Source organism: Brassica rapa, chromosome A08 (assembly GCF_000309985.2).
Source record: "Brassica rapa cultivar Chiifu-401-42 chromosome A08, CAAS_Brap_v3.01, whole genome shotgun sequence".
Lineage (NCBI taxonomy): Eukaryota > Viridiplantae > Streptophyta > Magnoliopsida > Brassicales > Brassicaceae > Brassica > Brassica rapa.
In genome coordinates, this window is record NC_024802.2 from 22,055,700 (window position 1) to 22,079,254 (window position 23,555).

The 23,555-nt window shown below is 37.3% G+C and overlaps 8 protein-coding genes across 11 annotated transcripts; 4 read left to right on the plus strand and 4 right to left on the minus strand.

Annotated features, from left to right (window-relative positions):
• The first annotated feature begins 190 nt into the window (after positions 1-190).
• On the plus strand, positions 191-2,354 carry LOC103836441. Its single transcript, XM_033276631.1, is given in 2 exon segments — positions 191-2,193; positions 2,196-2,354. Coding segments are annotated over 2 exon segments (405 nt in total). The 5' UTR covers positions 191-1,928; the 3' UTR covers positions 2,336-2,354.
• On the minus strand, positions 2,338-5,037 carry LOC103836440 (transcription initiation factor IIA large subunit). Its single transcript, XM_009112694.2, has 12 exons — positions 4,914-5,037; positions 4,683-4,841; positions 4,376-4,543; positions 4,143-4,295; positions 3,930-3,975; positions 3,778-3,836; positions 3,535-3,645; positions 3,187-3,330; positions 3,047-3,107; positions 2,821-2,975; positions 2,662-2,745; positions 2,338-2,585 (listed from the first exon to the last, which is right to left on the minus strand). Exons 2-12 carry the CDS (start codon positions 4,806-4,808, stop codon positions 2,562-2,564), a joined length of 1,131 nt encoding a protein of 376 aa, XP_009110942.1. The 5' UTR covers positions 4,809-4,841; positions 4,914-5,037; the 3' UTR covers positions 2,338-2,561.
• Positions 5,038-7,249: 2,212 nt separating this feature from the next.
• LOC103836442 (tropinone reductase homolog At1g07450) lies at positions 7,250-8,912 on the plus strand. Its single transcript, XM_009112696.3, has 5 exons — positions 7,250-7,499; positions 7,610-7,817; positions 8,015-8,231; positions 8,299-8,405; positions 8,487-8,912. The coding sequence occupies exons 1-5, from the start codon at positions 7,435-7,437 to the stop codon at positions 8,676-8,678; spliced, it is 789 nt and encodes a 262-aa protein (XP_009110944.1). The 5' UTR covers positions 7,250-7,434; the 3' UTR covers positions 8,679-8,912.
• LOC103836443 (probable inactive L-type lectin-domain containing receptor kinase III.1) lies at positions 8,811-11,086 on the minus strand. The gene has a single exon (XM_009112697.3). The coding sequence runs from the start codon at positions 9,975-9,977 to the stop codon at positions 9,003-9,005; it is 975 nt and encodes a 324-aa protein (XP_009110945.3). The 5' UTR covers positions 9,978-11,086; the 3' UTR covers positions 8,811-9,002.
• Positions 11,087-11,564: 478 nt separating this feature from the next.
• Positions 11,565-14,178, minus strand: LOC103836444 (methylsterol monooxygenase 2-2). Of its 2 annotated transcripts, none has more exons than XM_009112698.3 (7): positions 13,914-14,178; positions 13,370-13,507; positions 12,785-12,930; positions 12,494-12,613; positions 12,204-12,416; positions 12,032-12,112; positions 11,565-11,951 (listed from the first exon to the last, which is right to left on the minus strand). In XM_009112698.3, the coding sequence occupies exons 1-7, from the start codon at positions 13,941-13,943 to the stop codon at positions 11,879-11,881; spliced, it is 801 nt and encodes a 266-aa protein (XP_009110946.1). In that variant the 5' UTR covers positions 13,944-14,178; the 3' UTR covers positions 11,565-11,878. The 2 variants fall into 2 exon arrangements, with proteins under 2 accessions (XP_009110946.1, XP_009110947.1); XM_009112699.3 differs by lacking the exon at positions 13,914-14,178 and adding an exon at positions 13,799-13,908.
• Positions 14,179-14,486: 308 nt separating this feature from the next.
• LOC103836445 (ras-related protein RABA2b) lies at positions 14,487-16,639 on the minus strand. Its single transcript, XM_009112700.3, has 3 exons — positions 16,368-16,639; positions 16,090-16,291; positions 14,487-15,290 (listed from the first exon to the last, which is right to left on the minus strand). The coding sequence occupies exons 2-3, from the start codon at positions 16,255-16,257 to the stop codon at positions 14,805-14,807; spliced, it is 654 nt and encodes a 217-aa protein (XP_009110948.1). The 5' UTR covers positions 16,258-16,291; positions 16,368-16,639; the 3' UTR covers positions 14,487-14,804.
• A 269-nt stretch (positions 16,640-16,908) lies between these two features.
• On the plus strand, positions 16,909-20,546 carry LOC103836446 (neutral ceramidase 1). 3 transcript variants are annotated; one of them, XM_009112702.2, is made up of 10 exons: positions 16,909-17,074; positions 17,277-17,628; positions 17,802-18,010; positions 18,164-18,764; positions 18,843-19,113; positions 19,177-19,302; positions 19,375-19,438; positions 19,514-19,683; positions 19,750-20,044; positions 20,135-20,394. In XM_009112702.2, exons 2-10 carry the CDS (start codon positions 17,312-17,314, stop codon positions 20,392-20,394), a joined length of 2,313 nt encoding a protein of 770 aa, XP_009110950.1. In that variant the 5' UTR covers positions 16,909-17,074; positions 17,277-17,311. The 3 variants fall into 3 exon arrangements, with proteins under 3 accessions (XP_009110950.1, XP_009110951.1, XP_033132513.1); XM_009112703.2 differs by having other exon boundaries at positions 16,910-17,074; positions 17,272-17,628; XM_033276622.1 differs by lacking the exon at positions 16,909-17,074 and having other exon boundaries at positions 17,312-17,628; positions 20,135-20,546.
• Positions 20,547-20,798: 252 nt separating this feature from the next.
• LOC103836448 (zinc finger CCCH domain-containing protein 4) lies at positions 20,799-23,424 on the plus strand. The gene is made up of 4 exons (XM_009112704.3): positions 20,799-21,038; positions 21,400-21,669; positions 21,742-21,965; positions 22,422-23,424. Exons 1-4 carry the CDS (start codon positions 20,934-20,936, stop codon positions 23,263-23,265), a joined length of 1,443 nt encoding a protein of 480 aa, XP_009110952.1. The 5' UTR covers positions 20,799-20,933; the 3' UTR covers positions 23,266-23,424.
• The last annotated feature ends 131 nt before the right edge of the window (positions 23,425-23,555 follow it).

A 23,555-nucleotide genomic window follows, 5' to 3' on the forward strand; every position in this document is an offset into this window, starting at 1 on the left:
ATAGTCACTTTCAATATCTGGAAAATAATTTAATAAATTTCACTTTCAATATCTGGAAAATAATTTAATAAATAACCAGTGTTAATTTATTTGGTCAAAGATCAGAGGTTGTTTTTGGTCAACAGATATGAGTGTTTTTTTCACATAGCTCTTCATTACTTAATTATTTGGCTCCATATGGCATTTTGCAACGTTTATGCTCTTTTTATGGCCGTGATTAGACTTCAAACAATGATGTTCAAAAACAGTAATGCGTTCTAGTTAAGGTCATTTATCCTGATGGGGTAATGTCTTAATGATGTGATCAATAAAGTTGCATGATGCTATTAGATTATTGATCCTGCCAAGTGCCACCATGATAAATATGTATATTGGATTTATAACCTTTTTCCATCTCTTATTATAGTTAAGGTCATTTATCCTGATGGGTAATGTCTTAATGATGTGATCAATAAAGTTGCATGATGCTATTAGATTATTGATCCTGCCAAGTGCATCTCTTATTACAGTACCTAAATGGATGAATGCAGCAAAAACCCATCCATAATAGAAAGTCTCATTTACTAAAAAAAACAAAATAATAAGAGAATAATATTCATTTTTGCATCTTTGTGGAAGTATTCTTCTTACACATTCATTTTTTCGGTCCCGTGAAGATTCCCTCTTGCAAACCTAATTATTTCTGTGTATGAACGAAGCCATATTATATTATATTAAAATTTAAGATTATAATTAAATATAATGTGTTGTTTCAAAAAAAAAAAAAAAAAAAATTAAATATAATGTGTATAAGAATGTACGTACTTAGACACTATTCCGCGTTACTGACATGAATAAAATTAATCGGCCCTGTTATGAGCGGGAAAAGAATTCAAGATATTGAAGAATCCGATGGAAAAAGATGAACCACACGATCTTTGTCTCTTTTTGACTCTGACGATAATGTTCATGATCATAAGTGTTTTGGATTTAATAAGAAAATAAAGTGATCACGTTACAAATGTATTCAACAGCCTTTTTCAATTATTGCAACAAAAAAAAAACTCAAAATAATTGGTACGGATAAATTCATATGAACAGCAACAAAATATTTTAAAAAAAGAAACTCAGACTTCTCAGGTGTGAAACCAAGCACAAAAGTACAAAGGGAGATAAAGTGAACAGTGTCAGAAAACTTTTATTGACGTAAAAACGAGTTTGGAAAGATGGCGGTATGAGAGACGTTGGATCTGTCAGAGTGATAATCCGACGGTGGAGGTAGCACCGTAGCAGCAGCTTCTGATTTTGATACTGCGGGAGGGAACTAAAGTGGTTAAGTAGGATTCAGAACTTTCGTGGCGACTGTTCGTTTTGATCGAGGTCAACTAGCTTTGGAGCTAGTTTCTTTTTACAGACGTCGAAACAAAAGGCTCGTTTCTAGCAAGTGCAAGAAAACATTCGTTTATTATTTTAAAAATTCTTTCAAAAACGTTTAGAAAATTAGTATAGACCTTCCTAAGATTTGTGAAAATATTTAAAGTTTATTCAATAACTTTGATTAAAAAAGGTATTAAGGATGATAAAACATGAACGATTTAAAACGTTTCCAACAAACAAAGACCAGGTGGTTGGGCCGTTGTAGTTACAGAACAAACGACGCAAACTAAAAACAAAGAAGTTGACCTTATCTTGGGCCTTTGTCCAAACTAAAAGATGCCCCCAAGGATATAACAGGTAACAGAAACCAACAGAGTGGAGAAAGCATAACCAAAAGAAAAGAATAAAGGAGGCAACCTTTTTTAGTTAAGTTAACGACCGTTACACCTTAACTGAACTCTCCTCATACACAAAACCTATCTATCTTTTATTCTTCTTCTCTTCACATCACTTTCCTTCCTCTCTCTCTCTCGGTTTATACTTGTATACCTACACTCATTGGCTCAACACGCATGGAGAACGGTGTGAACATGTTTGGGAAGAGCGAGTCCTCAAGATCAGCACTGACTAGGCTGCAGAGGCAAGCACCAACATCTCTGAATCTTGTCTGTGTTCCCCAGAATCACTTCTTACAGCAATCTTGTGATGCGGTTGAAACCACAGCTATTCCTCTGCTTCCATCTCTCTTTGTTTCTCCAAATCTGCACTCTTCTTCTCCTCCTAGACAAGAGGACAATATCAGGTTTCATGTTGGTTTTACAGAGAAGAACGGTTCCCAACGGACGACAAGGAAAGCTGGCAATATTCTGCCAAGGCCTAACATAGCAACCAAATTGCTCTCTTAGATACGTTTCAGACCAAACTCGTGCTTGTAGATCTCATTCCCAATGAGAATCTGAGTCCTTACGAATCGCCTTGATGTTTAAAAATAAACACATCTTAAGATGCTTTTGGCAATGTTAATTTCCCATCGTGTGAACCGGAAAAAATCTTTTTTTTTTACAACAAGCCAAACCAGGTGCAGCACTTTCCCATAAATAATCACGTCTTTCTCACAGAAGTTTGGTCTAAATTCATGAGGAAAAAAAGAAAGACACTGGACATTGAAGGAGTAGCTTCTCCATAAGCATTGCTATTGTCAAAGATCAGAAGTCAAACTCGCCTGCTGCCTGTAAAAGTAGATAAAGAGCGTGTGTTAGTATTATCATCACCAGAATAGCTTTGTTGTGAGGCACAATATATTACTTTGTTGAACAGAATGTCCTTATCGTTTATATGCATGATCCCGTCTTTCAGATTGCACTTCCACCTGCTCTTTGTCCGAGTCACCTAATTTACACACAACACCAAACATGTGTAAACAAACACACACCACGAAACATGTGTAAACAAGAGTCATTTTACCTTGTCAAACTGAGCCAAAACCAGATGCTGTGTATTCATATCCTCACCGCTTTCCAAGTCATCCAACTCGTCGTCATCATCATCTTCATTCAACAGCTCTTCATCGTCTTCGATGATATCGTTTTGTACAGCAACAGGAGTGCTGGCTTGGATCTCTGTAGAACATATTCATTTAGTTTCTCTATAAAAAACACTCTCCCATCGTTTTCTGTTAGGCTTGTCTTACCGTTTGGAGCAGGTGTTCTGCCTTCGTTTAAGTTTTCATTGGGTCCTTGATAGCTGTATATCTGCAGCAGTATCATCTTAATTACTAGCAGAAGTATCTATATCTATAACAAAAATGAAAAGCTGAAGCATTCTTCTTACATTTGGTGTCGACAAAATTTCATCGTAAGGGTCAGGCATTGGCCCATCAGCTTGAGGAATCTTTGAAGATGAGCAGAGGAGATCTCGTGGAACCTTTCTTTCGCCAACAAAGGTTATGCAAAATGTATCACCCTCTAGGCTTACCTGCAAATATTTAATTTGCGCTTATAAATCACATCACTGAGATATCATAAACTTGTGCAAATGCATTCTTGTTATCTTTTGGTAAGCATCCATAAACTTATTTTTATTAAATAAATGAAGGGAGATAAGGACAATCTGTTTTTTTTTTTCTCAAGTGAGTTATATTCTAAATGTAAATGAAAATGTATTGTTCTAGGTACACACCTGAGGCATATCATCGCTTGCACCATCCTGCTGTGGAATAGACCGACCATTTTGATATTGTGTAGAAGAATCATCACGCTTTCGTTTCCCCGAAGGTGGCACGAATAGATCCTGAAAGAGTATTGCATAGTTCAGGAATATATGACTCAAGAGATCTAATCACGTGAATGTTGCAAAGAAGATTTGAACCGAAATTAAAAATCCAAATTCACAATTCTTGGTCTAGATGTTACGTAGAAGTACCTGCGTGAACTGCTGACTAGAGTTCCCTCTCTCAGGCTCATCACGGCCATCCACATAAGCTAGAAGTAGGTAAAAAGTTTAAATTCCAAACAACAAACTGAAACATTTTTCTTTTGACTGAATAATTAAGTGCAGGTAAAATTAGAACCTACCAACATTGACATCAGGCCTTGGATTTGTCCATGGAGAAGGAGGTTGCTGCAATAAAAGAGTATATTCTTAGTTTATGCAAACCAACAAAAAATATTCAGAAAATCTAAAGTCAATTTTCTGTGTTGTCAGTGAAAAAGTCTTTGAAAACACTTGGATAAGCAGTTAAACTACACATGAATAACAACATTAATTAAAAAAGTAGAGCTGCTCACCATATAAGGACTGGGTCTTGCTTTGACATCAGCATGGATTCCATTCTCACTTCCAGGAGTTGGATAATCACTAGACCCAGTAGGGATGTTATACATTGATGAATTATCAGCCGTCCCCGGAAGCGGCGTTGGAAGAGGAGTCTGCAACGGTGTCTGCTCAACACAGCAGCAAAGCCAAACCATTACAACAACAACAACAACATCTCAAAGAAAGCAGCTATTCGTTTACTCACCGGAGGGAAGAGCATTTCAGCAGTAGGAGTCTCGTACTCCTCAGTACCTTCATAAGGAACATTCAGATCATGCGTCAGCGGACCTCCAGGTGTCGACCTCTGAGCCGCCGACGACCTATCAATTGGTCCAGACAAGACTCCAGCTTGCATCATCTTCGTCTCCCAAATCTAAAAAAAAAAATCACAGATTTAAAAAGAAACCCAAACCTCGATTCCACTAACAATCATCAAAGCTCCATCCTTTTCCAGAATTAAACAAAACCCTAATCGAAAGTTTCAATCTTTAAATCGAAAAAAAAAAACTTACTCCTTGAAGCTCGGAGAGAACACTCTCGCCGGGACCTCCGTTGTTAACGAACTCCTCGCGGACTTTGCTGACGACGTCCTCGATGACGTGGATATACACACCGCTCGTCGTCGTCGTTGTAGCCATCTTCTCCTTAATTTAGCTCAACCGTCTTTGAATCTGATTTGTAATCAATTTTAGGGAAATGCCCTCAGAAAAAGAGAAACCCTAAAGCAACCCGGTTAAGCTCACCTTAGGGATTGGGCGGAGGCGGCGACGATTCGGCGAAGAGAAAGAGAGAGTAAGAGGAAGAATCGAGGAATCAGAGATCGGAAGGAGCGGTCAAGACAGAAGAAAAAGCAGCGAAGAATATAAATAGGTTTGGATCAGATCACATTGCAATTGGGACACGTGCCGTTATCTGAGCCGTCGATATTTTTCTTCTTCTTGCAAATATCCATTCATGGGTATTTTGGATACGATAATATTATAAATTTTAACTAGTTAAAAATATTTTATATATTTATAAATTTAATTCTAAATTGGGTTTAATATTTGCAATGCATAAATTAAAAATATTTTATATACAATAATATTTTAACTAATTAAAAATATTTTATATACGATATTATATTATTTTGTACATCATTTTGTATATATTAGTTTTGGGTGGGGTTTAAAGTTTGGAGGTTAGAATTTAAAGCCTAGAATTTAAGATTTATGGTATAAAATAATAAAATTTTAAAATATATATATATATATATATATATATATATATATATATATATATATATATATGTTTACAAATATATATTCAAATTAAATTTATAATTCATTATCTTAGTCTTATGTCCTTTAATGAAACCTATTTTAATCATTTTATTTATAAACTATTTTGATCATAAATTTGTTTTAGAATGTTTTAGGAGATTCGCCAATTAATTAAATTAAGTAGTACTATATATAGTTTTATATTTGATATAAATATAAAGTATATTATACTATCATATACATAAGAAAATTTAAACATTTCAAATTCTGAACTTTACAAATATATTTTTAATTTTCTATGAAAATTAAAAATGACCAAGAAACAAAAAAATGTTTTGTATTCAAAATACATTAAAATCTAGTAAAATATATATACATCTATAACAAATAAATAAAATTTAAATAATTTAAATTATTATAGAAAACCAACAAGTTTATATGATAAGTAATTTTATGTTTTTGAAGTTTGACTCTTTTTCTTAATAGTTATATTACATATAAATTTACATAAGAATTTATAAGATTAGTTAAAACATTAATTTCATATTTTTCATAGTTAAGTTATTTATCACAAGTTATTTCTATTTTTTTTAAATAAGAAAAATATAATCACTTTCAAAGCAAAACATAATCATTTTTGAAGAAAATATAATCATTATTTATAATTGTAAGAAATTATCATAGATGTAATAACAACTAATAGTATCCGTCTCCATAAAAGAATATGTGTATATAGTATGCATGTCCTCACTGGTTAGTGATATCACAATATATAAAAAAAAGAATTACATTGTGGATCATTTTATGAGTTTCTTATATTATTCTAGGACACTTTTTGATCTCGACACACTTCTTTTAACAAAACCCAACATAAAATGACTGCAGTAGTTACATTGTGGGTCATTTTATGGGGAAAATGTTTTTCAAATTGTCCATGTCACGATTGTGGAGACACATTGTAAAAACAAATAAATAATTCAAAGCATAGACCTCGTAAAATCACAGAGAAAATAATGAAATTTTTTTCAAGGATTTAAACCAAAAGTTGATTTAATTTTATGATGTTTAGCCACAAGCTCAGATATTTTTTTTTCATACTTTGCAAAATTAAAAAAAAAAATTAAATCATTTAATGTGATTCTGCAAAGTATGAGAAATTAAGAGAACAAAAACTGAATGTGATTCTATGTGATTTATTTTGAAGTGCTCTTATAAATTACAAAATTTTCATTTATTTTATTTGTACATTTCTATATATCAGCATTCAAATTATTTGTTACATATTGGTAGTTGATAAAATCAGTGTTTGTAATTGTTTCTATTAGATTTTTATTGGACTTTGATAAAGTAAAATTAGAGTAATGTATATATGTTGCCACTTGATACATTACAACTATGATGTAATGTATGAGAAGTTAGTAAGCCGTTTGTCAAAAAAAAAAGTATGAGAAGTTAGGTATATATGAAACAAGAGTTGGTGTTACAAAAAAAAAATATGAAACAAGAGTTGAGAATGGACTTTAAACTGTCTTTGTACTTTATTGCTGCTCTCAAGTAAAATCAAGAAAGTTATGCATTTATCAAAAAAGAACAATGCGTCTGCCTCTAGGGTTTAGGTACATAATAAAGACCATAACTATAAAGCTCAGTGAGCTATTTCTGTTTCAATGTTTGTTTTCTACTTCGTTAAGCTTTACCATAAGCATGGAATAAGCTTGTTTGTGGATTAGTTTACACACACAACTGTTTTTTTCAGACACAACAACTTGTCTCTAATTGATGAATTCTTCACATAAATCTAAGGGAAGAGTATCTGTGTCGTAGTTGCCACTTGCCACGTGCTTCCAGCGAGACACAAAACGAGAGGCCCAGTTTTGTTCTCTTGTCTCTTACGTTGCTTACTTTTCTAAACAAATTTTCAACCACATGTTTCATATATAGAACTCATAGATCTTATCACTTCTTCTTTTTTCTTCTTACGTATTCTGACTGATACTTTACGATGGATAGCCGGTGGAGTCTTCGAGGTATGACAGCTCTTGTAACCGGTGGAACCAAGGGAATTGGGTTCGTCTTCTTACTCCAAAATGCTCTGTTTCTTAGCTTCATCTTAAGTAAGACACAAAGTAAGGTTGATACATGCATGAGTGCTGAGGAATTTGATTTTGTAACTTCAGGTATGCGATAGTGGAGGAACTTGCTGGTTTTGGTGCAAGAGTTCACACGTGTGCTAGAGACCAAACTCTGCTTGATGAATGTTTAAGTGAATGGAAAGAGAAAGGGTTTCAAGTCACTGGCTCAGTCTGTGATGTTTCCTCTCGAGCTCAGAGAGATGAGTTGATGAAGACGGTCTCTTCTCTATTCAGTGGCAAACTCAACATCCTTGTAAGTTAATCCTAAGGTTTTTCATTCATTTTTTTTTTGAATTACCAGGAGATACGGGCCGAAGCCCTAATTCCCCCAGACCGGAAACCACATAATATAATATTAGTTTTTTCTCAACGGTCATTCGAACTAGGGACCTCTGACATTTCATGAATTTTTAATGTCTTTCATCACTATCATTACTTGCTTTGATGCAGATCAACAATGTTGGTACCCTTGTGTCAAAGCCGACTACAGAGTTTACAGCACAAGATTTCTCAGGTCAAATAGCTACCAATTTGGATTCTGCTTATCACTTCTCTCAACTGGCCCATCCTTTACTTAAGGCATCAGGATTTGGTAGCATTGTGTTCTTGTCTTCAGTATGTGGGGTTGTCTCATCTGGTTTTGTATCTATATACAGCTTAACAAAAGGTTCACTCAAAACTCTTTTTTTTTAAATGATGTCTATATATACACATCTAAGCAACTTGAAATGCAGGATGCATGAATCAACTGGCAAGGAACTTGGCATGTGAATGGGCAAGTGATGGCATAAGGGCTAACTCTGTAGCTCCTTGGATGACAAAAACTCCTCTTGTCCAAAAAGTAAGCTAAAACGGTTCTTGTTCTTCTTTCTTTCTTTATTTCTTTCTTCTTGTAATAACCTGAATCTTGGCTTTTTTTCAGCGTCTTGACGATGAGAAATTTGCGGAGGCTATCTTCTCAAGAACTCCATTAGGCCGTGCGTGCGAGCCGGGCGAGGTTGCCTCGTTGGTTACCTTTCTTTGTCTCCCTGCAGCTTCTTATATAACAGGACAAACCATTTGTATTGATGGAGGTTTCACTGTTAATGGCTTCTCCTGCAAGCCAGAGGTTTAAACCCTAAAAACACTTCCAGAACAACATGTTGTTGTAATGTATTATAATTTAGTTATATATGTTGTTGAAAACTAAATAATCTCAAGCTTATGAAACAGAAAGTTGAGAATGGACTTTTAAACTTTTGTCTTCTTTTTCTTTCTTTTGTGCACCTTAAACTTTGTCTTGGAAAGCAAGGAACTGATGCATCAGCAGATCTATCAATGTAATAACAAAGGGAATACTTGAATCAAACATTTCTAAATGTAGCTATGCATATGTATCCAACATTTTATTTATTTTTCTCTAATAAAATCAAGAAAGTAATACATTTATAGAGTTCAATCACATCATAAAGAACATTATTACAAGTTTACAGATTATGATCAGTTTGGTGCCCTTAGCGTTTGCAGTTGCTGAATCCGAAGGAGTATCTGAAATAAGATCAAAGTCATCTAACTCAGATGGCGACGGAGCTGAAACTGAAGGAAGTAGAGTGAGATCAAACTCTTTTGCTTTGCCTTCTCTACTAAAGCTCCATCCAAGAACATAATGATTACTCGTCATGTTTCCCGTGGATGCTGAGAATCCGACAAACATCTTGTCGTTAAAAATCTCTGTAAGATTCATCTTTCTTGACATAAGAGGAAGCTTAGGTTTAGAAATGTCGAGAGGAGCCAATGTGACGTTGAGAACCATCTCCTCTCCATCGTATTCGATCCAAGCCCGTATCGGATCTTTGCTAGAAAGCTTCAAGGTTATATTCTTGCTATGCCGGTTTGAGAAAAACGCAGCTGGTGCAGATTCAACTGAGACCAAACCGTTGACGTCGATCCCCACGTGGTTACCGTCGATGTCAAGAAACTCGTTTGACTTCACCGTGTCAAACTCCACCGCGAGGATTCTATTAGTTGAGTTCCCGTTGTTTGAAGCGTTGAAGAGACCGAGAAACTGGCTCGCCATGGCTCTGGTGAAGTCCATGGAGGGAGAGATCATGAAGGTTAGGCCATGACCTGGTGCGTTGATTGAGAAAACGAAACTTGTGGAGAAAGAAAAGGGGTTTGATGAGTTAGGGTTGGTGAATGGTATGGGGAAGCCATGGAAGGCTTGACCCATTTGCCTCCTTGAGGTGTTTGTTAGCTCCAAGATACCACTTGGAAGGATCTTTGTGGATCCGTAGTTTAGTATATTGGCTTTTAAGAATCCATGGTGAAGAAACTCGGTTTCTTGTTGTTGACTTAATACCCAAGAAACTAGGCATAAGTGAGTGATAATGTAGAGAGTAATTGATTTGGATGTAACAGCCATTGATGGAGTCATGGAGAAGTAAATGAAAGAGATTAGAGTCTAATGCTTGTCTTAATTGTTCTCTCGTAATAATGTATATAAACTACATTGAAAGAGACCATATATTTATTAAACTTTTTGTTAGCTTAATATAAGAAAGTTATATTTATTACCAGAAACCAATTAGCACTTGGCGTTTTATCAGCTAAATCTTTTTGTTGACAAAAACAAACCACCGAAATTTTCTTTATTATATAGAATCCATGTATTAAGACATAATAAAATCTGACAAAATAAATTCATTTCCATTGAAGTAGTAAATGATGAACTATTCAAGTCTGAGTTTAGCTGATCGTGATAAGTCGTAGGGCCAAACTTCCCAAACTAGCCTGGTATACAATAAAATAGATCCAAACAAGGTTTTTTCAAGAAATACGTGCAAGTAAGAATCTATACGTATTGTTTATATAAAAGCAAAAATAATAATTGACTCAAGGCTTGTCATCACTTTAACTAATTAACAAATGTGTAAATTAAACAACCAGCTGAGTGAGAATATTATTGATAAACCCGATAGGTCGAAACTAATTAAAATCCAAATGACGATGTTCAGATGGGGTCTAGTTCGTGCATCCAACAATCCAACCAAAGTCACAGAAGCTGCTACAAAATAGTATTTTCACAATACAAACGATTGTTTTTATCTATACATTGTGTTCATAGAAATGAGGGATGGTTGGCATCTTGACCTTTGGTCTTTGTACAGATCTGGTTTAGGCTCTCCAGGAATCTTACCCAATTTGTAAATCTCGTCTTAAGTAAATCTTTTTTTTTTTAACACATCCTTCTAATCTAATCATTAACAACCCCTACAAACTATTAAATTTTGGTAAACTCTCTATATAATGAAACCCAAACTTTTTAGTGTATGTTAAACTCTCTTTTATAGTTTATGGAAATCGTTATAATTTTTTATCAATTAATTTTTTAAAACTTCATAATACTTCCTAAATCGGTAAAATTACCACCATAAAATCACTATTTTCGTTATAAACAGAAACAACAAAGGCTCCAAACCTCTTTTAACATCATCATATGTTAGTGCAGAATACAACTATTTATTAAAACAATATTTTCATATTTTTAAAATTTTTTCTCAAAATCTATGTGTTAACACCTTCTAAAATATTGAATTTTGGTAAATGATTTATATATTGAAGCCTATAATCTTTAGTGTTGTTTTAAAAATTTTAACTAGATTCTACATTTTTATTGATGTATGATAAACTATCTTTCATGGTACATGAGCATCGTTAACTTTTTTATAAATTAATTTAGTAAAACTTTATATACTCTCTAAATTAATGGACTAACAATTATAAAATCGCTATTCTCTAGAGAAATAGAAACAACAAATGTTTCAAACCTCTTTGAACATCATCATATATTAGTACATAAGACAACTATGCATTAAAACAATATTGCTATATTTTTTAATTTTTTTTTCAAAATCTAAACTGTATATTACAATTTATTAATATGTTAACCCGCGGTTTGACCAAGATCGACCCAGTGTCCAGAAAGTAGTCCAGTTCGGACCGGGTTTTAGAAACATTGATATAACCACTCCGCCTAGGAGAAAAGAAAGACGTGTGTGATATTTAGCAGCAAATCAAATAGCTGACTCATACCAAAAGATTCAATTGCCAAATCCAACACAGGCTATTCAGCTAGAAGTACCAAATGTTTTTCAAGGAGGGCACATTAGTAGCAATTCTAGACACACATAATGAACTAAGTCACAGAACAGCTGCATCAACATGGACGAGAAGACGAGGTTGCAGAATGAAAGACCTCCACAGAGATGCAAAACGGACACTCAGCAAATATGCATTTCCAGCTAAAAATGTTCACTGCAATTCAAACTGGTGGTTTCACGTTTGTTTCAAGTTGCTATTTTCTTTAAGAGACTTGAGTCTTCTGTAGCCCTTATCGGTACCAAAGATCCTGAAGAACACAAAGATGAAATTGTTGAGGTACCTATTACAAATGCAAAGAGATAATAATAGCTCAGATCAGATGTTTACCAGTCCATATACACAAAAGTTGAAGAGTAGTTTCCAGACTTTGTGTAGAGGAGGCGGTGATGGTAGTCATGGAAGTCAGCACTGTAACCATATTAGTGAAAAATTTCAATTATTACCAATCTATGAAAGCTTTTAAGTTTTCAAGAGAGCTGGCTAGGTAATGTGATCTTACCCTCCATACAGAGGAAGGAAATTTGAGAGACTCCATGGGAAATGATAGCCACAATGTGCTTCCACTGTCTCAAGCACTCTCAGAACCATCCATAACCAGAGAGTAATCAAGTGCGGGCCGGTTAGAGCTGGACCGACTATGGTAGCAAATCCCAGGAATAGAATCTCAGCTGGGTGAGCATATTCTGATGTCAAACCGAACGGTGTGGCATATCTGGGATAATTATAAAATGGCTGCTCTCTCAGAACTTATCCAAACTTAAAAAGAGTAAAATATGAACTGAAACTTACTCATGATGCACACTGTGGACGTTCTTGTAAAGCCATTTTGAGTGCAAGATCCGATGGCCCCAGTAGAAAACAAAATCCTCAATGATGAAGTAGAATAGTATCTGGGCAGACACTTCTTTCCTGCAGGAGCATCACCAAAACAGGGTCTTATATGACCTGATCAAACATAAGCTCAGGTGCTTTCATGATGCTAAAACTGACACTTTTTTTTTGAATTGCCAGTTGAAAGAGTTTAACATCAGAACCCAAAGGAAAAAAAAAAGCTTAAGCACTAAAGGAACCTGATAATACCAGGAAGGTAGAGGAAAACTGCTCCGCATTCCCATGGCTCTGAAGACGGGATAGGAGGCCATCATAAGGGGCAAATTCACGCAGAAATGATAAAGCAACAGGCGGGTGATACATTTTCCTTGGGCAGCAGGTGTGTTGTTCTTTGCCTGCATGTGACCAAAACAACAGTATTTGCTCATCATAAAAGTAAGGTAAGCTGAGAGAAAGGACAATAAATTAGTTTAATCAGTGAAACAACAATTTTTATTTTTACAAACAGTCATGAACTGGAAAAAAAACAATTACACAAGTGACTGATACATTGGTGACCAACCTAATAAGAGATCCTATTGAAACGAATCACGAAAAGGTATCAAATTCATACATATGAGACTTTTTTTTGAATAACCCGGTGTATCCTGGCTCCACCGAGGTGGGTCCAGACTAGCGGGGGAGTGTACGTAACAGCCTACGTTATCGGCCGGAATAAGCCTCGGTCACGGGACGCTGGGGGAGCCCAGATGTTAAATTTTACCCCCAGTGACCAGCGGGATTCGAACCGGGGTCAGTATTGGGACTTTACAAACAATGAAATAAGAGAGTTACCTGAATTTTGTACTTGGTGAGAAAGCCATGTCTTTCGAGGTAAATGAAAGGGAGACCAGACAAGAAGAAGACGCTTTCATGGAGGAGGAAACTCCCAATGCAGGCCAGTTGAAAGTCGCTAAAATGCGTCACAAGGTACTGCCATCATCCACAGAAAAAACATATTGATCAGCAACATATCCTTACATTTCATTGATAGCAACAAAAAAAAAAAACTATGGTAAAAAGAAAACACATCGTCATTAATTAAGTCGCCTTCTCTCTTTCTATATCATTAAGTGGTAAAAGCAAATGTTCCAGGAAACAGTATTGATTTGAATCAGCACGTGGTTCAACACACACACTGGAACTACGCTAATGCGTTCTACATGATTTGGCACCAGCGTAGTCAAATTCAGATCTAACACATTGCAATCGATACGAGCTCACATTTAATTCGTTGGATCAAATCAATCGAGAGCGGCGACGAGATACGGAGGAATAGGAGGAAAATCGATGAAAACGAGGGAATCGAAAACAGGAGGAGATTGGGGAGATGAGGTACCTGCCAACCGGATTCGACGAGGGAAGCCATCGATGGATCTATGAGAGCGAGAGGTGGAGAAAGAGAGGCCACTAGTGAAAATATTAACAAACAGACTGTCACCGAACGAAAATATCTTTTTTTTTTCACCAACTAACTTTCTTTCGACCGTCTCTCTCTCTGTCTGAGCCTATGCGGACTTTTTTCAGTTTAGTGCTAAATGCTTTACACAGACAGACACCCCTCGTGCGCATCACCCTCCACCACACCTCCATCTCTTTTTTTAGGTTTAATGGTCTCCACATCTTTTTTTTATTCCTTTCTATGTTTGCCACATTTTCAGATTTTTTCTACCAGTTTTTTTTAATAATTCAGAGATTTATTCACACTTGTTTAAGGTTTCAGGATTCGTTTTCCATCTTTGATGTGAAATGAGCATCATCATCAACTATTGATCCTGTCTCTCCGTGTTTAGCATATAATCATATGCACAAAACAGAATATCTAAGATTGATTAGATTGTGATTTTTATCAGCACCTTTGGCTTTACTATGTCACTGATATACACTGTCCAAGCCAAGACTCAAGAGCTTATCATAATGAGATCCCTTAATCACCAATTCACCATGTAACACTGTAGCAAAGAGCTGCATCTGTTATGTATTAGATGCAAAGATGCTCAGATAGAACAGAACATCAAGAAAAAGAAAAAATCTTCCTTTTTTTGTGGAATGGTGTGAATGACCTCACAGTGTCAATACAGCTAAACAAACTTCTTTCTGTAACATAAAATCCAAATAAAAAAGGTATGCTATACTTGCTGAAATTAAGTCAAGAACAGAAGAAAAAGAAAACTGGTAAAAGATCAAAAAGAGATAAGTCTTGAAACCAAACGTGTGATTTGATTAGTCATTAGGTAGAACAGCATCCTTTCCTGTTACCTACAGATGATTCCGATATGTTAATAGCAGTACCTTGCCCCGGAACCGGAAGCCCACCTGCAGCTTCCTGCGCCGCCAACGCTTTCTTGCTTATAATATGATAAATCTCAGACAAGATCGTCTGAAACGCTTTCTCGATATTACTCGCTTCCAAAGCAGACGTCTCAAGAAACGACAAACCTTCCTTCTCAGCCAGAGACCTACCATCTTCATCAGCAACAGATCTCAGGTGGTTTAAATCAGATTTGTTCCCAGCCATCATGATCACGATGTTGGAATCAGCATGGTCCCTAAGCTCGCGTAACCACCTCAGAGAATTCTCAAAGGTTTGTCTCTTGGTGATGTCGTAGACGAGGAGAGCTCCAACGGCTCCTCTGTAGTAAGCGCTTGTGATGGCTCGGTAGCGCTCTTGTCCTGCTGTATCCCAAATCTGAGCCTTCACTGTCTTGCCTTCTACCTATAGAGAAAGAGGCATGAACATATTAGAGATCATATTTTGGTTAAGTGTAATATATAAACGAAACCATGTAACAAACTAGTCCTGGGCATATTACCCGAAACCCAAAAACCAAACTAGAACCAAAAAAACGAGACCTGACTGAAAATTACAAAAACCCGAACGGTTTCTATATTTTCAAATCCGAAAAACCGAAACGAACTGGGAACCGAATATCCGAATTATCCAAAAAAAATTTTTGGTTTTTTCCGGGTATAATTCCGGTTTTTGGGATTTTTTTTTGGTTTTTGGATTTTAAATCCGAACCAAACCCGAATTATTTATAAAGAATAGAAACCCGAATCCGACATTACCCAAATCCGATATTACCCGAATGAATCCGACATTACCCGAATTGAACTGATCCGAAATATGTACGGTTCCTAAAAGGTTCCTAAACACCCTAACCCGAATAACCTGAAAACCGAATAAACCGCGCCCGGACCGTAAAACCGAATGCTCAGCACTGTAACAAACTCTAGCTTTAAGAAGCTTTAATTGAAAACATTCAATATGGTATCAAGAGCCATCCATGGCTTCATGGTCTTCAACATTCGTGAGTCTTCAAGCTGATTAAGCTTCTGATTCATGGCGATGAAGCTTCTACATTCCTCAACCTCGTTGTTGTTCTGGCGATTCAACACTCGTTTCCAATCGATTCTTGTTTTCGTTGTTGTTTTCAATAGAAAATGGCGGATCTCGAGGCGTTGTGTTCAGATCTTATTCGAAATGCGAGAGAAGATGGATAGATCATCACTACCTGTAGAGTGCGTGTGGCGAATTCAACGCCGATTGTGGATTTGGATTCGAGGCAGAACTCGTTTCTGGTGAATCTAGAGAGGATGTTGGATTTGCCGACGCCGGAGTCGCCGATGAGGACGATCTTGAACAAGTAATCGTACTCGTTATCTAAACGATGATTCGCCATTTTGCCTCTCTCTCAGATCCTAGCGTTTGATCACCTGTGCATACACAATTACACATTTGAGATTAAACGAATCAAAGGCGCAAATCGAAAATCTAGAACTATAATGTTACCCTTCACGCAACTCAGATCCTTCTGTTTTTTTTTTCTTTCGTCTCTCTTCTCTATACGTTGCGAGTTTTGTGCTGACGAGGTGGAAACTGAAACACCCATTTATAATTTTTAAGCTTCTTTTAAATTTTAGAATTATTATGTTTAACCTGTAAAAAAATAAATAATCTGACTAATTTGGATTTTTATCATTATTAGGGGTTGAATGTTATGGTTAACGTTTATGATGTAGTGTTTAAGATTTTCAAAGCTTAGTTTTAAAAGTTGAAAGTTTTTTAATTTAGAAAATTTATTAATTCTTAATGTATTAAGGTACGGGGTGTCACTTTTTTATTATAAAATTCATGTAAGATTTGAGCCGAAAGTTTGATTCAACTCCAGATTTGGGCACAAATAGTTTGATGTATTATGTTTATGGACTAATGGGATATGGGCTCAACAGTAGTGCACATTTTATTTTTTAATTTCATTAGATTTAAGCCCATAATCCTGATTTAACTTACAGATTTTGGCCCAAAACTTTATTAAGAAGTCAGTTGAGCACCCATCATCCTTGACAAGAAATAAAATAATAGAAAGAAAATAATCTCTCCCACCAATTTCATTTGCTTTCCTTTGGACTGTCAGACTCTTCTCTTTCTCTTTCTGCACCAAATACTTTTCTTCATCTCTCCGGTTGCTTTTAGAACAATCCCCTCCCGAGATCAAGGTTAGATATTTGTTTCTCTTCTGCATGTGTATCTTGCTGATTATTCTCCATGCTTATTTTTCGGTCAACCAATTTAAAATCACATGTTTAAACCGAACCAGATTTTGAGATTTCAATCGAATTTTCTTGTAACTGTTCTTTTTCAAATCGACGGTTATCTGATTGCATAACAATACAATTCTGTTATTTATGATTAGTAAAGAAGGTAAGGCGAAGTGGTTGAGGAACTTGATCACAATGATGGAGCGACAATCTCTAATCAGATTATGGAGCAGTTTCTTATACATATCGACACTGTTTTGGATGCAAGTTCACTCTCACTCTGAGTATTTGATTGGACTTGGAAGCTATGACATCACCGGCCCTGCCGCTGATGTCAACATGATGGGTTATGCTGACATGGCGCAAGTCGCATCTGGTATCCACTTCAGGCTCCGCGCTCGGACGTTCATTGTCTCTGACCCACAAGGGAAGCGTGTTGTGTTTGTTAACATCGACGCTTGCATGGCTTCACAAATCGTTACACTCAAAGTGATCGAGAGGCTCAAGGCAAGGTATACGCATGCATCCTAATCGTTTCCTAGGTTGAATAGTAGTAGCTTAAGAGTAGGATTAGATTAGATAGATAATATTAGGTGAATTAGTGTTAAGTATTCTACTTAGTCATTGTACTATGTTACTAATTAAATTTAATTTAGTTTAACTAAAAAAAACTTTTTTTTTGTAGATATGGGGACCTGTATACGGAAAAGAATGTTGCCATCAGTGGCATTCACACCCACGCTGGTCCTGGTGGCTATCTTCAGTATGTTGTGTATATTGTAACGTCACTTGGGTTTGTTCGTCAGTCATTTGATGCCCTTGTTGATGGAATTGAGAATAGTATCATCCAAGCTCACGAGAACCTCCGTCCTGGATCAATTTTTCTCAATAATGGTAAGGATTAATGAGGATACACTTTTCTTTGGCAATTTTTTCCTGTTTTATAATTTGTTATTGCTGGAATCTCTGATACAAGTTCTTCTGCTTAATATTGACCAATGAAAAATAGTCGAAGTGCCCTTTTGGCTAATTAAACTTACCTTGTAGGTGAGCTTTTGGATGCTGGCGTTAACCGGAGTCCAAGTGCATATCTTAACAATCCTTCTGAAGAAAGGAGTGAATACAAGTATGATACCGATAAAGAAATGACTCTCTTGAAGTTTGTGGATGATCAGTGGGGTCCAGTAGGTAGTTTCAACTGGTTTGCTACTCATGGAACTTCCATGAGTCGTACAAACTCTTTGATCAGTGGGGACAACAAGGGCGCTGCAGCAAGATTAATGGAGGATTGGTTTGAACAGAGGGAAGAGCTTGTTTCCGATGAGATACCTAGAAGAGTTTCAAGCATAATCGAGAATCATCAGGACAGCCGTAAGCTTGCAGCTGAGGAGTTGCTAGAGATTGCATCTTACTTTGAGTCACAACCCGGTAGGCCTGCAACTAGAATATCGAGTTCCGCGAGGCGTGTGAGGAGTGCTATGAGGAAGGCGGACAAGCCTGGCTTTGTTTCTGCTTTCTGTCAGACAAACTGTGGTGACGTTAGCCCAAACGTGCTTGGAGCCTTTTGCCTAGACACTGGTCTTCGTTGTGACTTCAATCACAGTACATGTGGTGGGAGAAATGAGCTGTGCTATGGGCGTGGACCAGGGTAATACAAAATTAAATATCTCAAATTTTATTTAGATAAATTAATTATCATGACTTGTTTTGATTTTATCATTGGCAGGTATCCTGATGAATTTGAGAGCACACGTGTGATTGGTGAGAGACAATTCAAGAAGGCTTTGGATCTTTTTAATAAAGCGTCTGAGCAGCTTCAAGGGAAAGTTGATTACCGCCAAGTTTACGTTGACTTTTCACAGCTTAATGTGACGCTTTCTAAAAAAGATGGAAGTTCAGAGGTTGTAAGAACATGTCCGGCGGCAATGGGCTTTGCTTTTGCTGCTGGAACCACAGATGGACCAGGAGCATTTGATTTTACACAAGGAGATGATAAGGTATCATCCAATAAGTTAATATTAGCTCCATGCTTTCCATTTCTCAGCTTTTGTGTAAATCAGGGGAACCCTTTCTGGAGGATGGTGAGAAACTTTCTTAAAACACCTCACAAGAAACAAATGGATTGTCACTACCCAAAACCCATCTTGCTTGACACTGGAGAAATGACAAAGCCTTATGCCTGGGCTGTAAGTAGTTTACACTTGTGAAACTCCTTTGAGTATTGTTTACGGTTCTAACTTTGTCTCATTGCTCTCAAGCCGTCAATTCTTTCACTGCAAATTCTACGTATTGGGAAACTTTTCATTCTCAGCGTTCCTGGAGGTAGTGGAGGAATCTGCAGATTTGTCACATTTCATAATAATGATGTTTAATATACCTGACTGTCTTGCTTGTTAGAATTCACTACTATGGCTGGGAGGCGTCTCCGAGATGCTGTCAAAACACAGCTTAAAAGAAGCGGTGATAAAGAACTGAGCGGTGAGATTCACGTGGTGATAGCTGGGTTGGCTAATGGTTACTCACAGTATGTGACTACCTTTGAGGAGTACCAAGTGCAAAGATATGAGGTAAAAGCTTCTTATCACACTGGCTCCTTCTTGTTCCACTTAATATGTATCTGTTGCATTTGTTAGGGCGCATCTACATTGTTTGGCCCACATACACTCAGTGGATACATTCAAGAGTTCAAGAAGCTCTCCAAATCTCTCGTCCTTGGTAGGAATGTTCAGCCAGGGCCTCAGCCGCCGAATCTCCTAGACAAGCAAGTGAGCTTCCTCACGCCAGTGGTGATGGACTCAACTCCTGGCGGAGACAGTTTTGGGGATGTAATCTCGGATGTTCCAAAAAACTTGTCTGTGAAGAGGGGAAGTAACCTGGTGACTGTTGTATTCCGGTCAGCTTGCCCTAGAAACGATCTAATGACAGAAGGTGCCTTATCCTTATGACTGCTTCTTAGTCATAGATAGTTTCAAAATGAGTGGCTTGGTCATTGTTTGAGATATACTTTGTTCATGGCAGGTACGTTTGCTCTGGTGGAGAGACTTGAGAGGGAGGACAAGACTTGGACCCCAGTTTATGACGACGATGACCTATGTCTGAGGTTCAAGTGGTCGAGGCATAAGAAGTTTAGCTCCCGGAGTCAAGCCACAATAGAATGGAGAATTCCTGAGTCTGCATCACCAGGTGTTTACAGGATCACCCATTTTGGTGCAGCAAAGAAGCTCTTTGGGTCAGTCCAGCATTTCACAGGCTCATCTAGTGCCTTCGTTGTAACATAAACAAGTACAAACTAGAATAAATGAAGCGTATTAGTATTGTAAATTAAGCCTACACGAATGCACTGTCTGGTGCACGTATATGTATATTACAGTCGTTAAAGATCACTAATTTTGCCAGACTTTGTTAACATAAAGCATAATAAGTCAAGAAACAGCTGATTCTAGAGGAGCATCGCTTGTCTAACTTTGCAGAGCCCTGAACAAGACGTAGCTCCAGCATAATAGTTTGTCTAACGATTTAGAGTTACTGATACAATCCAATTTATATGCTTTTCTCTTATTTTCCGGCGGGAATTTTAATTCTAGTACATTTGCTACCCTCGCTAGTATAAGCTACGAGGTTTGATTTGAAATTTAAAAAGCTAAAAGTTAATTTTGCATTACTGGTGAAAGTTTCGGGTTTATTTTGTAAATACGTAAAAGATAAATCACACGCGGGTTTTGACCTATTATTAGGGATAGATAGAACCGTCGTCCGCCGTTACCTTTCCTCGTGCTCGAGATTGAAATCGAGTGAATCGCGAGAAAGGAAGAGAGAAATGGCTCATAGGATTCTCAGAGATCATGACGCCGATGGATGGGAGCGCTCCGATTTCCCAATCGTCTGCGAGTCTTGCCTCGGTGACAATCCCTACGTTCGAATGGTGATTCCTCTTATTCATTCTCTCTTGCTCGTTGATGAGATTTGAGTACTTAAACCTTGTAAAAGTTAGGTTTAGTGCTTAAGTAGCTATCAGATTCGCTCGGAGCTTTGGTTTTGAGATCCAGATTCGTCTAGTTAGATCTCGAATTTTGATTATAGCTTTCTGATTGAAGCGTTGTTTGTTGGTGTGTAGACCAAATCGGAGTATAAGGCGAACGTTGATGAGATTTGAGTACTTAAACCTAGTAAAAGTTAGATTTAGAGTTTAAGAAGCTATCAAAATCGTTGGAGCTTTGGTTTTCAGATCCAGATTCGTCTAGTTACATTTCGAATTTTGATTATTGTTGTTTGTTGGTGTGTAGACCAAGGCGGAGTATGATAAGGAGTGTAAGATATGTACGCGGCCTTTCACGGTGTTTAGGTGGAGACCTGGAAGAGACGCTAGATACAAGAAGACGGAGATTTGTCAGACTTGCTGCAAGCTGAAGAATGTGTGTCAAGTCTGTCTTCTGGATCTTGAGTACGGTCTTCCAGTTCAAGCTAGGGACACCGCGCTTAACATTAGTACTCATGACTCTATCCCAAAGAGTGATGTTAACAGAGAGTACTTCGCTGAGGAGCATGACAGGAAGGTATGATGAATGACGAGTAAGTTAGTTTTTAACATGGTGGGTATTCAAGTGATTTTTTTTGTTGTTATGTAGACTAGAGCTGGACTGGATTATGAATCTTCATTTGGGAAGATGCGTCCTAATGATACTATTTTGAAGCTTCAAAGAACAACACCGTACTATAAGAGGAACCGAGCACATGTTTGTAGTTTCTTCATCAGGGGTGAGTGTACTAGAGGTGAGGAATGTCCATACCGGCATGAGATGCCTGAAACAGGAGAGCTTTCTCAGCAGAACATAAAAGACCGTTATTATGGGTAAGCTGTTTTCTTCTGTATGCATGACTTTGTTGATGTTTACTTGCCTTCTCAAATGCTTGTTTCATTATCTCCCTTGATAAAGTTTGTTAAATTTTACATGTATCTGCTATGGTACTATTTTCATTCATTCTTTGGAAGCCACTAACATATATGAATTGTGATGTTCAATTCTTGAGCTGAACTTAGCTCTATGTTCACTTAGTCTTGTTATAGCCTTTTCTAATTTTGTTGTTCTCTTAGAGCATCAACATTGAGGGTATCTTAATGGGTCTCTCTCATGAAACCTTCAAGTCTTTGACGTTGATGCTATTAATTGTATTAGTCTTGACATATATGAATTGTGATCGTCAATTGTTGCGATGAACTATGCTATGTCGGCTCTCATGTAGTCTCATTTATTCATGTCAAACAGTCGGTTTGAACTATTTCTAATTTTCTTTTACATTTTCGCAGTGTTAATGATCCGGTTGCGATGAAGTTACTTGGAAAAGCTGGTGAGATGGGCACTTTAGAATCACCAGACGATCAAAGCATCAAAACGCTTTATGTCGGTGGACTTAATTCAAGAATTCTGGAGCAGGACTTACGAGATCAGTTCTACGCTTATGGAGAGATCGAGTCCATCCGAATCTTGGCCGACAAAGCATGCGCGTTTGTCACATACACAGCCCGTGAAGGAGCAGAGAAGGCTGCGCAAGAGCTCTCCAACAGGCTAGTCGTCAATGGTCAGAGGCTAAAACTCATGTGGGGAAGGCCTCAGGCTCCCAGACCTGATCAAGATGGTTCGAACCAACAGGGCGGTGTGGCTCATAGTGGTTTGCTACCTCGAGCCGTTATATCTCAGCAACATAATCAACCGCCACCGATGCAACAGTACTACATGCACCCACCACCACCGAACCAGGACAAACCGTATTACCCATCTATGGACCCACAGAGAATGGGTGCAGTCATTTCTACCCAAGAAGCTGGTGGTTCAAGCACTGAGAACAACGGAGGTTCGTCTTCTTCTTACATGATGCCTCCACACCAGCCATACCCGCCAGCACCATATGGATATATGCCATCGCCTTACCAGCAGCAGTATCCTGGTCCTATGCACCACCACTATGCCCCACCTCCAGCTGCTTACCAATCGTACCCACAGCAACCTGGTCCTGGATCAAAACCTGCACCGTCACCAAGCGCAGTCTCTGCCCCACCACCTGACTCTGCACCTGCTGGGTCTAGCGCACCTTCAGGATCCTCTCAACAACCTCCTACTGCTTCTACTACTACTGATTCATCATCTCAGTAGAAGAATCCTTGCTTAAAATGTTCAGCAACTTTTATGTTTAAAAGCTTTTTTATACTCTGAATGAATCATTTTCAGCTGTTTTAGTTTAAACTTTGAAAAATATTATTTCCCAGGTCGGTTCTTAAAGAAAGTTATCAAATCTAAGTTTTAAAATAAAAATGGGAGTGATACGACTCAGTCCTCTCTTTGAAACAAAGGGCGCTCATGAATGTGGTGGCTGAATATATTTTCTTTTGTATACTCTCTAGCTTGATACACCAATAAGTTTTTATAATCTCATAAAAATCATC